At 38.2% G+C, this 14,082-nt stretch overlaps 1 protein-coding gene and 1 pseudogene across 5 annotated transcripts in view; one reads left to right on the top strand and one right to left on the bottom strand.

Moving 5' to 3' along the window:
- The window catches only part of MICU1 (mitochondrial calcium uptake 1), a 198,374-nt gene that overhangs the window by 171,007 nt on the left and 13,285 nt on the right, over positions 1 to 14,082 (bottom strand). For all 5 annotated transcript variants that reach the window (XM_008052026.2, XM_008052027.2, XM_021709539.1 and 2 more), the window contains exon 3: positions 3,317 to 3,479. In XM_008052026.2, coding sequence (XP_008050217.1) covers positions 3,317 to 3,479 — 163 coding nt within the window. The remainder of the gene's footprint in view (positions 1 to 3,316; positions 3,480 to 14,082) is intronic.
- On the top strand, positions 2,559 to 3,144 carry LOC110595082 (annotated as a pseudogene).

Below are 14,082 nucleotides of genomic sequence, written 5' to 3'. Positions count from 1 at the left end.
CAGCAGTTTTTTGGAGTTGGAGTCTCACTCTGTTGCCCAGACTGGAGTGCAGTGGCCGCTCCCGGCCACCGCAGCCTCGACCTGCTGGGCTCCGGCGATCCTTCCGCCTCAGCCTTCCGAGTAGCTGGAACTAGAGGCGCGTGCTACCACACCCGGCTAATTTTTGATTTATTGTAGAGATGTGGTCTCGCCAAGTTGCTCAGGCGGGTCTCGAACCCACAGGCTCAGGCAATCCACTCACCTCAGCCTCCCCAAGGCTCAGGATTACAGGCTGAGTCACTGAGTTCGGCTAAAAAATTGTTTCTTTATTCTTACATATTTAAGCTTCAGTTACCTTCAAAGTACATGCCATTTGATGCAATACATCTATCAAGATGCCTTTTCCACAGCTCAAGACGGTTTTTGAACTCATCATTTTGATGCCTTCTTCTAGTGCTTCTGTCATTTTTTTGTTTCACCTCTTCCACACTGACAAGCTGTTTCCCTTTGAGGATTTTTTTTCATCCGGAGAAACAAAAAAAAGTCACTCAGGGCTAGACTGGATGAATAGGGAGGGTGAAGAACAGCGGCCACGCCATTATTGGTCAAAAAATGCTGAACACTCAATATGGTATAGGCAGGTTATTCGTGTAAATCACCCATCATGAAATAAGCAACACGTTGAAAGACTCTAAAAAAACAAAAATTCACTGAAGCCAAATTCAGTCTCTCGGAACAACACTAGCTGGTACACTGATGCCAACGGGTTCTTAGAACACTCATCTAGCTGAAGAAGCCTGTACTACAAGGGACCCGCCCTCTGAAAAAATAATTCCAGGTTTTTGGGGTCTCCTTGTATAACTGTTGAAGCTAGGTGATGTGTAGGTATGGGTTAATTTATTATTTCCTCTATTTTTTATGTTTGAAAATTTTCACAACCAAAGGTTTCAGATATTCAGCTAATATCACACATTTTGGAGGGGTGATGGTCCTGCCTAGTTTTTATTTGTCCTAGAAATGTATGAATGTTAATGTGGGCAAAACATTATAAAATCTCTGGTAGAAAATGACACAAACGTTTTTGGTTTTCTGAGCTCACTTTGCTATTTCATGCTATTTCATCACACAATTTACTCACTCTGAATAATGTCTTTTCACTCTCACATATATGAAGAGTGATCCACTTTTCAAAACCCAACTCAAATACCATCCCTTTCAGCATGCCTTCCTTACACATTCTCTAAAGAAGTTTATTTTCTTTCTTTCTTTCTTTTTTATTTGGGATCTCACTCTGTTGCCCAAGTTGGGGTACAGTGGCACGATCATGGCTCACTGCAGCCTCGATCTCTTGGGTTCAAGTAATCCTCCTTCTTCAATTTCCTAAGCAGCTAGAACTAAAGGTACAGACCACCAAACCTAGTTAATTTATTGACTTTTTTTGTACAGATAAGGTCTCGCTTTATTGCTATATATACGTAAATAGCTTTTTTCTATATTGCTTAAGGAATGATGACAAAAAAAAGTCTGTACATGTTCATTTCAGATACAATGATCACTTTTTTCCCCTGAATATTTCAATCTGTGGCTAGTTGAATTCATGGATGGGAGCTCACAGATACAAAGAGCAGGCTATATATGTCTTTAATATTTTTTTTTCAGTAGATGATACTAGGAAGCCACTCAAGCCCTAGATGGGTAAGACAAAGGCAAGATGTTGTGCTAGTACCTCAGGGAGCTGTCAGTCAAATCAAAACACACAACCACAATTTTTTAGAATAATATCTGTATGTTCTTCCCTTCCCACAATTGTAAGCCACACTAAGAATATAGCTGCTGTCCCTGTGGCCGCTACTGAGCTGGGAAATAAGGCATGGTAGGTGGGTAAGCATGTTTTATACGACACTTTTGTATCAAAATTTAGCAGCCTCTTTCTTTATTAATCACTCCCCTTGTTGTATAAGTTTTTTATTAGATTGCAGAGTGCCAAAAAAGTTGATTCTGTCCGTTTCTGCCAGCCCAATGGTTGCTTCAGTTGAAGGACTGATTCTTAGAGCCTTCTACACCATCATTTTTCCCACGTCTTCCAAATATATTAAGTTGTTACATTTAACTTATAATATTAAGTCATTTATTTTCTTTCTATAAACTTCGTTCAGGCTATTTCTTCTACATGAGACATCCTTTCCACTATTCTTTGCTTGTCTAACTTTTATTCAAACTTAGATGTATTTTCTAGAAGTAATTCTTCAAATGTGCAGATTGAGCTACGTACTTATTCTTTATACTGCCATTAGTCTTCTGCATAATATTCTTTTACAAATCAACGCATTCCTGAAATTACCTGTTACTGTCTTGATCTCCCTCACTAAAGAATGCCTTGATAGCAGTTACATGTATAATGCATTGCCCTCAGGAACATTCTCATTACAGGCAATGAGTCTCAACTGGAGGGGCACAGTCTCCTCACCCTGGTTGAGGATTGCCATGTTAGACTGTAGACCTTTCTTGTACATCTAAAGCCTGGCACAGGCCACACATCATGCCCTGCGCTGCCCAGACTAGTGAACAATACAGTCAGGATGGCTAAAATTGACCCTATGAAACCAAAGGGCAAGATGCCTGCCTATGCCTTTTTTGAGCATACGTGCAGAGAACATCAACATAGGAAGAAAAATCTAGAGGTTCCTGTCAATTTTGCAGACTTTTCCAAGAAGTGCTCTGAGAGACAGAAGACAGTGTCTGGCTAAATTTGACGAAATGATAAAGGCAGATAAAGTACGCTACGACTGGAAAATGAAGAATTATGGACCAGCTAAGGAAGGCAAGAAGAAGAAGGACCCTAATGCCTCCAAAGGAAAACTGTCTGAATTCTTCCTGTTCTGTTCAGAATTTCGCCCCAAGAGCAAACCCACAAACCCTGGCATCTCTATTGGAGATGCTGACAAAAAAGTTGGGTGAGATGTGGAATAACTTAGGCAATAGTGATAAGCAGCCTTACATCACTAAGGCAGTGAAGTTGAAGAAGAAGTACAAGAAGGATGTTGCCGACTGTAAGTCTAAAGGAACGTTTGATGGTGCAAAGGGTCCCACTAAAGTTGCCTGGAAAAGGTAGAAGAGAAAGCCGAAGAAGATGAGAAGTAAGAAGAAGAGGAGAATGATGAATAAAAAACTGTTTATCTATAAAATAAAATAAAATAAAATAAAGCCTGGCACAATGCCTCAAGTTCAATAGTTGCACAGTGAATACAATTATTACATGGACCTATAAGATTTAGGCAATACACAGGAAGAAACAAAGTAACCTATAACATGCTTATTCTTTACTTTAGCAACTTACGTTCTGGTTGTTTTTCATTAGGTGTTATGGATCGCACAAAATCCTGTGGAGTCATAAACACTTCTGTTTCACCAGGTTCATTGATGACTTTCAAGGTGGCAAAATATCGGAAGATTTTGTCTGGTGTGGAGTAGGCTCGAATCCTATTCTCATATTCCATCACCTAAAGTTAGAAATGCAGAAAGTGTTACTATGTTAAGTAATGTTCATATGCTCATCTATTCTCATCATCAATGGACATAAATTTTCATATAGTTCCCATCTTATTTGGGGAGAAATTCTATTATATCTTTTTTCAATAATTCCATTTTTTAATATTACAAATAAACTTGAGCATTAAAAATTTTGGATCTCTTTTTTCAACATACCATTCACACTCCACTTGAGGCAATGCTCATGTAACTTTTGTCTAGAACTTTTTTTGAAAAATTTTCTGATTTCTCAAATCACTGAAGGCTAGCAAAACTGAAAAATGTCATAAGAGATTTCAAAAGATCTCAGTAACAGGGTACAATGTCACGTATATTACAGCCTAAAGGTTTCTAAATATCATGTTGTCAAAAAAGGACTGATTTTACAGTTCTTACTTCTACGCAATTTCCTGACTTCTAAAACAAAACAGACTTGAAACTTCATAAGGCTTCAAAGGCTAGCAGACCTTCAAAGGCAAAGTACATAAATGATGGCATTAATTGGTCTGATGCAATAGACTTTTTACTTTTGACAATAAAAGTAAGGAAATGACAGAGATTCTGTACATACGGCATATTTAGAAAGTAGTAGAGTTGGGAAGCAAACAAGCAAATGTTTGAATAGCAACAAAAGTAAGTATGACATACATTTAACTAAAAGCTTATCATGTTAATATGAAAGCTCATTCCCTTATCTGGCATATAAGCTCACATTTCTGTGCACAGAACATACAAAATACTATACCAATAACATATCTTTGTGAAAACATTTCTCCCATACCTGAATTTTATGTTTGAGACAGTCAACAATAAATAGTATTTTATATATAACCGACTAGAAAATGTATGAAGGCAATAAAGCCTAAAGCCCGACAGTTCAATATCTATAAAGCAACTAATATTGAGACAAACTTTATTAATGTTTCAAATTTGCCACATTAACATAGCAATTACTGTAACTGTCAATTCTGGCTAGCTGTCACTTTGAAGTCATTGGCAGCAGCTGTTTAACAAGGGTCTTAATTCCACTACCACATGTGCTTTAAGCAATGGAGAAAAGACTGCTAATCTGTAACTACACTTGACAGGAATCTCTTCAAGGCTAACTTGAATTATAATATGAATAGATTTCAGAGGAGACTTTTTCAAAAGATTGAGCAAGTGGCAAACACAATAAGGAGGTTTCCAGACTCTTAGCAGCCTTGTGACTTAGCTACAAGTCTTAAATCAAAGTCATTTCATATTAGACTACAATTGTCTGCTGGGAAATAATGGTTACAAAAGAAATACCTTTCTTTATATCTGTATTCTTGTTTTTCCTCTGAACAACAACAGCAAAAAAGGAAATACATGGAATGCTTAAGGTATATAAGCCGTGACTACTACCAAAGAGGACTTTGTGAACTAAAAAGTTAAGACAATCGTACACAAGATAAGGGTAGAAAAATAAATTAAAAGTGAAGAATTTAAGACTGAAAACCATTCCTTTTTGAAATAATAGGTCAAGGAAAGTAATATACTCAATGCACTCCCTCATTGCTAGAATTTAGTATAGACATATTGTATAACATATATTTTGCTTTTCCACATAGCATTGTATCTTGAGGATCATTCCATAGCAACTGATTTGGAGCTGCCTCCTTTTAATTGGCGATGTTAAAAGGAACACTAAGAAACTATTACATAGAGAACTCAGAATAGCATCCAGGATAGCAAAGGTTTGAAAGCAGAGATATATAGAAAATTATTAAGGGATTTGGGGATGTCTAGTAAAAAGATTTACTAAGGGAGTTACAATAGTTAATTCAATCATTTACCTTATAAAACGTTCTGGAGGGTCATTATGTTAAGATAGTTGTCGCCAATTAAACTGCCAGACTTAACTGGATCAAAATTCAGGTGTAATTTTTCCTTAATTTTTCCTATATGAACTGCACCAAAGAGTAATCAAATAGTATTTGTAACCAAACAATAAATGAGGGATAGTGTTTCTTTATAAAATATTCCAAACACTAAATGAAAAGTTTTGATAAAACTAAACTATTACCATTTTGCAACCCCAATGGATGAACAGATCTAGGTCTTGAAATCAATAGCTACTAAGTCATAAAAAGAAAATCAACTAGACAGTAGGTGCCTCATGGAAAAAGAACATAATATCATTTCTAATCTTGCCACAGGGATCAAATAGAGTCTGACTGAGCCTCAGAATCCAGCTGCCAATATTCAGGTAATACAGAATAGAGGACATGCTGAATTGCGCTGAGAATAAGCCTCAGTAAAACCCAGATCACAGGAAACCTTATGGGTTAAATGGCCTGGATACTGTAACCTGTAGATTAAGAGACTTAAAACATATCATCAAAACAAAATAGGCAAGATTAAGTTATATGTTCAAGGATGAACATTTGCGTGATTAAACTACAAAAAATGAAAAGAATCGGTTACTAAAAATTAGTTTATTATGACTACACGCCTCTACGTCAGAATCCCGCCTAGGTGGAACAATATAGCAGCCCCATGGAGCTTCGGTTGGCTTCAGATAGTCGGTTCCCCAAGGTCCCTGCCGGTGGGATGGCCTGTCCCCATGGTGCGACGCCCCGCTTTACCCGCTCCCGCGCGTCCGGACCGAGGTCCGGTGCGGAAGGCCTCTCGTCCCAGGACACCGGGCACAGCAGAAAGGCGGCCGCCCCCTTGCCCATCATGCACCGCACGTTTGTGGGGAACCTGGTGCTAAACCATACGTAGACGACCTGCTTCTGGGTGGGGGTTTCGTATGTGGCAGAGCAGCTCCCTCGCTGCGATCTATGGAAAGTCAGCCCTCGACACAAGGATTTGTAAACAAAAAATAAGTAAATAGAAATCAGTTTAGTAGTTTCCTATATCTATGTTTTTATTTTATAGTAAAACAATTGTTAAAAAATCAGACATTCTATGTGAGGCTGAACAGCAGAACTAGACTCCTGTATAAAAGTTTTAGACAAGATTTTGGCCAAATAAGGAAAAACTTCTAATACAGTATTCCAAAATAAAGCAGAGGGTTCCCAGCATAGAGGTAGTTAAATGGATGATGAATAAGCACATGAGCTATATCTCACCTAAGCTATAGGAACTGTGATGATTACTTAAAAACCTTGTATATAACAAATGCCGTCATCTTTTAGCTTGTTACTTAACTTTACTTAGAGATGAAACAAAAACAAAAAGCAAATGAACCACTGAAGAGTAAGGCCCTGAGCCAGGTGCGGTGGCTCACACCTATAATCCCAACACTTTGAGAAGCCAGGGCAGGAGGATCACATGAGGCCAGAAGACTAAGAGCTGCCCAGGTAACATAGCAAGGGCCTATCTCTACAAGAAAAAAAATTAAAAAAAAAATTAGACAGGTGTAGTAGTGTGCACTTGTAATCCTAGCTATTTGGGAGGCTGTGAAGGGAGGATCACCTGAGTCCAGGAGTTTGAGGCTGCAGTGAGCTATGATCACACCACTGCATTCCAGGCTAGGCAACCAAGTAAGACACTGTCTCTAAAAAAATTTAAGAAAAAATAAGTAATAATAAGCCCTTGCTTTGAAGTTGAGTTTTTAAAAAGGAAAAGAACATTTTTATAACTATCCAAAAAAGTTTTAGGAAAAAAGTCAATTTTCTCAGACTATGATTTGACAACTTTAGGTGGTATGGACCAGTGATGAAAGACACTTCTTCATTTTAATGACAGAAGCAAGGGGAAGAGATTATAAAAATAGGTGAGTCTACCCAAGTTGGTACTATTGGCTGTGATGAATACCTAGTTTACTCAGATAGTGCTTTAAAACTCTGCTCCTTGGTTTCTCTCCTGAATGAGTCCAGGAGCCGTTAATAAATAATCCACGAAGAGTTACTAACACAGTTCCCATAACCAACCTCATCCCTCCAAAGAAATACCTATCTTTTGACCATGAATGGGGGATTAGATGAGATGAACAACTGGTGCCTCTGCTTGCTTTTTAGTCCATATCAGGTCCATACAACCACAGGCCTCTGATCCAAATGCCTGTATGTCTTAATTGTCTGATTCAGTTGGCTTACACAAGTGGGGAGGATGGAAAAACATGAGCTCTTTCTATTGGTTTTGTTGGGTTTCTTTGAGTTAGAGTCTCACTCTGTCGCCCAGACTGGAGGGCAGTGGCATACTCCCGGCCACTGGAGCCTCGACCTGCTGGGCTCCGGCGATCCTTCTGCCTCAGCCTTCCAAGTAGCTGGAACTACAGGCGCATGCTACCACGCACGGCTAATTTTTTGATTTATTGTAGAAGAGATGAGGTCTCGCCAAGTTGCCCAGGCGGATCTCGAACCCGTGGGCTCAGGCAATCCACTCACTTCAGCCTCTATTGTTAAAAGGGACACATCTTCTCTCAGTCCTGATACAAGTTCTATGACTTAATTAGGTATAATGCCCAAGGAAAACCAAGGATATAATGTCTTCAGCCCAAGTGAATGCAGGTGACAGTGAATCTCTGTGGGACCTAGTTTTGGAAATAATGCATAAGCATAGAATGCAGACTGGGCCAGGTCTAGAAAAGGTAGCAAGCAAAAAGGTTTTGTAAATACACCATGTGGCTGGCATGCTTTCTCTGAAGAGGTTACTTATAGCCTAATCTGTAACCTAACACTTATCTTCTTGTTAGAGACTCCTATCTTTTTGCTCTAGTCAATTTTTGGCCATCCACAGTAATGACCATCTGTCACAGGATGACTTAAAGTTTTATGCAATTCCAAGTTCTATGACACTAGTCTTACTGGGTAAAATGTAAATTAATTTTTGGCAGTAAAATAATATATAACAAAAGTTTCCATATCAGCATTTTAAAACGTCACTCAAAATAAGTCCCAACATTATTAAAGAACATATTTTTTTCATTTCTAGTGTCTTGTTGGTAAAATTTCTTCCACAAGTTTTGTTGATGTTGAGAAATCTCTGTAGCCTTGATTCTTGATCTTTCTTTTAAAACAAGCTTATTAGTAAGGGTAGGTAAAAATGCTATTACAAATACACCTCAAAATACAATGGCTCAAATAAAATGAATGAAAATGTGTTTCTCATTAAGATTCAATCCACAGTACATATTTCTGGTTGGCAAGAAGTCATAAGTTCCTTCAGGTATTCAAGCTGAAGGCAGTCAACATGTGACTTCCAAGGTCAATTCCAGTCATCACTACTCCAACCTCAGGAAAGGGAAAAAAAGCATTGAAAAACCCTATGGGAGACTTACCAGCCTGGCCTAGAAGCAGCTCAAAGCATTCCCATTCATAGGCAACTAACAATGTCAACCAAATGAAAAATCAGAGCTGAAGACCACATTTAGAAATCCTAAGATCACTAAAATAATATAATGATAACTGACCTAGGTTACACCATGAGCAAAGTCTTGTAATTAAAAGAGTGTATTAATGGTGCAACAGAAAGAGCAAGGATTTTGGAGTTCGATTTATATTTTACTCCTGCCTCTGTGAGTAGGTTAACCAATTGTATGATTTTAGACAGGTTACTTAATTGCTTCATATATGCATATATGCAGATTTTCATCCATGGTTCCTGGCTCATAACTCCCACAGACCTTGGTACAGGTCTCTGTTATAATGTGGGGGCACATTAGACCTCAGAAGAAGGCCCCCAGAAACAGAATCTCTCTCTTTTGGGCCTTTTGCTGGTCCAAAGCAGGACTCTAATCTGATTGTGGTAAAAGACCCTCATTCCAGAGAGGGTCTTATCCCATACTCCGGAGAAAGGAATGCTGCACAAAGAGGTCAATGATAATCTGAACAATCAGGACTTGCTGTGTTTCCCACTCAGTCTATTAGTATGAGACCATACTCTTTTTACCCAGTCACATTTCTACATGGTTGTCAATCATGTCTATGTAATGAAGCCTCCATAAAAACTCAAAAGGACAAGGTTCGAAGAGCTGAACTCATACAGGTTCCAGGAGAATGGCACATATAGGGACAGGATGGACCCTCCACACCCCTTCCTCATACCTCGCCCTACACATCTCTTCATGTGTACCCTCTGTAACATCCTTTATAATAAACCAGTAAGCATAATCAAGCATTTCCCTGAGTTCTGTGAGCTGACCTAGCAAATTAATTGAATCCAAAGAGGGGAGTGTGGGAATGCCAACTTGAAGCTGGTCTTCCAGAAGTTCTGGAGGCCTGAACTTACGACTGGTAACTGAAGCAGGGGGTCAGTCTTAGAGAAGCAGGGGGTCAGCCCACAACTGTGGAATCTGACACTATTTCCAGGTAGTGTCAGAACTAAATTGGAGGATACCCAGCTGGTGTCTGATGCTTGGTGTGTGGGGAAAAACCCCCACACCTTTGGTCACAGAGGTCTTCTGTGTTGATTGTTGTGGTGTGAGAGTAGAGCAAAAATATGGTTTCAGAGAGTTTTTCTCTAAAGAGGTACAGATAGCATATTTTATATCTTTTACTATTTGTGTTTTCCTATTAATCAACTTAAAATTACTTACAACTTACTGAACCAAATAATCTGACTACTTCAAATGAAGATGCCTGGCCATGAACAGTGGCCCACACCTGTAATCCCAGCACTTTGGGAGGTTAAGGTGGGAGGACTCCTTGAGCACCAGAGTTCAAGACCATCCTGGGCAATATAAAAAGACCTCGTCTCTACAAAAATAAATAAAATAGGCTATGTGTGGTGGTGCATGCCTGTAGTCCCAGCTACTTGGGAGGCTAAGGTGGAAGGACTTCCTGAGTCCAGGAGGTTGAGCCTATGGTGAGTATGGTCATGCCACTGTACTCCAAACTGGGCAACAGAATGAGACTCCCACTCAAAAATTAAAAAATAGTGATGCCAATTAGCCTCAATCAAACAAATAGCTCAGAAATACAGATGCAGGTTTGCTGGGGCCAGTCTGATGACAGGCAAAGTAGATCAGGTTTCACAGAATACGGAAAGAAGGGCAATAAACGTGCCTAAAAAGAGGCACAGACCCAGAGCCAGATTCATTGAGTAAAAGAATGAGCTATGGCAGGAATTCTCCTGAACATGAAAGGAGGGTGAAGCTTTAGCCAGCTGCTACCTAGAGAAAATGCTCATATAAAACTCGATACCTACAGCGTCAAGAGGAATCATCCACAGTTGTTCCAGAATCTCTGCCAAACTGCTGTTGGGCTCAGTGACTTACTCTTCAATACAATGAGAAGCAAACACAGAGTCATGAATATAAAGCCCAGTTCTGAACAAAAAGGCCTGGCAGATGAGAGAGAGTAGTCATCAAACTACTGAATAGAAAAAACTAAGCATAATATAAACAAAAGAAAACAAAAAGTTCAATAAGCTCCCATACAAAATGGGACTACAGATTAAAATTCTAAAAATACTTAGAAAAAAGTCAGTTAAGCACAAATCAGTAAGTAGGAGATGAATTCACTTCTAACAAAAGAAAATAATGAAGCAACCTAAAAATGACTTTTTAAAAATCCGCATGTTTAGAATCCTGAAAGACCTGAAGGAGGAAAGTATATACACACCCATGCAGGCACACACACAAACTATAAAACAAAAAGATGGAAAAGAAAAAATAAAGGAATCTTGGAAATTTAGAATATTATCATTGAAATCTTAAAAAATTTAAAATGCATAAATTCTAGAATACACGCAAAGAGAGGAAATGAATAAACCGGAAGACAGTAACTGAAGAATTAAACCTTAATGCACTATAAAGAACTAATGAAAACAAATTTGAAAGAGCAGCTAAAATATATGCAGGATAGATTGTGGGGGTCCCACATACATTTAACAGGAGTTCCAAAATAAAAGACTAAAGGGAATGGAAGCAATGTAATACTGAAGCAATGTGTAAGAATTTTCCAGAACTGAATACTTGAAGTTTCAGAAAGGAGAGGAAAATAAAAATTTTTTTAAAAGAGTAAAATCAAATGAAAAACAAAATAAAACGAGAGAAGCATGCAGAGACTAACAATAATAGTATGCCATGAACTAAGTGACATGATGGACTCAACTCTTTGTAATTGAGAATTTTTAAAAATTTTAAACAAAAGTAAACACACAAAACAACCAGATCATGCATAGGAATGAAGCTTAGGAAATTTAGCAGACCAGTTTACCTGTGAAGAGGATGGGAGAGGGACAGGATTGGGAAGGAGTATACAAGCAATGTATTTTTTATATTCACTTCTTTTGTGAAAAACAATCTGAAGTAAATACAGCAAAATATTAAAACTTGACAAAATTGAGTGTTGGGTACATACATGCTCATTATGTTATTCTCTATTTTTTCCCTGAATATTTGAAATATTACCAAAAAATCAAGAGAACATTTAAATAGTAAAAGCAAAAAAGCATAAATGAAAGTGATGATGTGGAGGACAGCATGACGAGACCACAGGACCAGATTGGAGGAAAAGAAAGAAATGATCAAAGCAGAGGGGAAAAGAGTTTTTTAAAAAGTGGTTTAAGGAAAACTTGGTGTGGTGCCACTATTTTTTCTGCCTTCAATCTCTGCACCTGTCGCTGAGCTTCCAACAGCGCAATACTCATCCAGGAGTTCACAATCTCTGTGGTCCATAAAAGCCACTGTAAGGCAGGAAGGCCCAAAGATGAACATGCTATTTTCAGTAGAAAACAAGTGGTGGTTACTACTTATAATGACTTTGTATTTTGGATCTGGATTTGATGCACATTTTTTTATAGTAAGACACCAACTGCTTAAGAAATAAGAACATTTTAACGCATCCACAAAACAAATATGAACAGCATTTTAGGAGGTACAGTGTCTTTGAAAAATGAATCGGTCAGGCTTGGTGGTTCAGTCTATAATCCCAGCACTTTGGGAGGCCGAGGAGAGTGGATTGTCTGAGTCTGTGGGTTCGAGACCAGCCCGGGCAACTTGGCAAGGCCTCGTCTCTACAATAAATAAAAAAATTAGCTGGGCATGGCAGCATGCACCTAGTTCCACCTTAGAAGGCTGAGGCGGAAGGATCACCTAAGCCAGCAGGTAGATGCTGGGGAGCTGTGAGCGTGCCACTGCACTCCAGTCAGGGCAATGGAATGAGACTCCAACTCAAAAAAAAAAAAAAGGAAAGAAAAGAAAAATGAATCAAACTCTTGAACTCATATAGGATACTAGATATGCTTTAATTATTAATTAAAAAAACTTATAAAAATGTGGTTTATTATTTTTAATGTTATAGAAGAAAACCTCTTAACATGTCTATATAGACTATGTAAAAGGATGAATAGACAATGACTGAAAAAATCAGAACAAATGATGAAATAGACTATTGGGAATACAGAAAGACACGCAGAACAATTCTTCTTGAACAGGGAAAAGATAGCTCTTCCTTTGAGATTTTTGTGAAAGAAATAAGAATTATTTCAAACACAGATTAGATAGGTTTTACAACTACAGGGGTTAGAAATTAAGTAAATCACACTGGTAGCTTTATTTCTGTGAAGTACAAGACATGGTCATCTGCTGAGCAGAAGGCAAGAGCAGAAAATGGAAGTAGTTCAAAAATAAATGTTTATTTGGGTCACTTTAGCTCTACTTTGTAACATGGAAAGTATGACTATAAACAAAACTGCTAGCACAACATAAAGTTGAACTTTCTTAGAATTCACTTGGGCAAAAGAATAAATCAAAGATACTTATAGAAAAACTAGTATGCTTAATGACTAACTTGTAATGTAACTTTAATACAAATTCACCTCAATCAGAAATTGATATGAGGATAGAGAAAACATATTTAGTAACATCATCCAAACAGATGAAAGCAGAAAGAAGATCCAAATTTCCCAAAGGAACTCTTCTTGCAAATATTCACAACACACACACACAGAAATAACTCAAATGACCTTGTTGCATTATTAATGATTATTCTGCAATTGAACTCGCTACATTTTAATTTTACCATGCAAAATGTCTACGAAATTAATCCTTTTCATTGTTCATTGCTGAATTCAAATACCTAATGTCATATGCATTGTTACAGTGGAATTGAAACTTTTCTGAGGTAAAGCTATGTAACAACAGGTTGTGTTCATTACATAGTCTTGAAAGTCATTCGAAATTTGTACTGTCCTCAAAGTCACTTGGTTTTCTGGAAGTTATGTTCCCAAAGATTTTATTCTTCCTGTACAACTTGACGTCAAGTTAAGATTCAACATATATGATAACATCAAGAAGATCCAGAAAACAAGAATCACCTTAGGAAGTTGAATTTAAAGATACAAAAAACAGGCCGGGCACAGTGGTTCAAGCCTGTAATCCCAGCACGTTGGGAGGCCGAGGAGAGAGGATTGCCTGAGACCAGGGGTTCGAGACCAGCCTGGGCAACTTGGCCAGACCTCATCTTTACAATAAACCAAAAAATTAGCCGGGTGTAGTAGTGCACACCTGTGGTTCCAGCTACTTGAAAGACTGAGGCAGAAGGATAGCCTGAGCCCAGCAGGTGGAGGTTGCGGTGGTCTTCAGCATGCCACTGCACTGCAGCCTGGGAGACAGAGTGAGACTCCAACTCAAAAAAAAAAAAAAAAAAAAAAAAAAAA

This window comes from Carlito syrichta, unplaced genomic scaffold, assembly GCF_000164805.1.
Source record: "Carlito syrichta isolate Samal-C Ts95f unplaced genomic scaffold, Tarsius_syrichta-2.0.1 Scaffold254036, whole genome shotgun sequence".
Lineage (NCBI taxonomy): Eukaryota > Metazoa > Chordata > Mammalia > Primates > Tarsiidae > Carlito > Carlito syrichta.
Note: the sequence above shows the minus strand (reverse complement) of the source record. Positions and strands in the feature narration are given on the sequence as shown.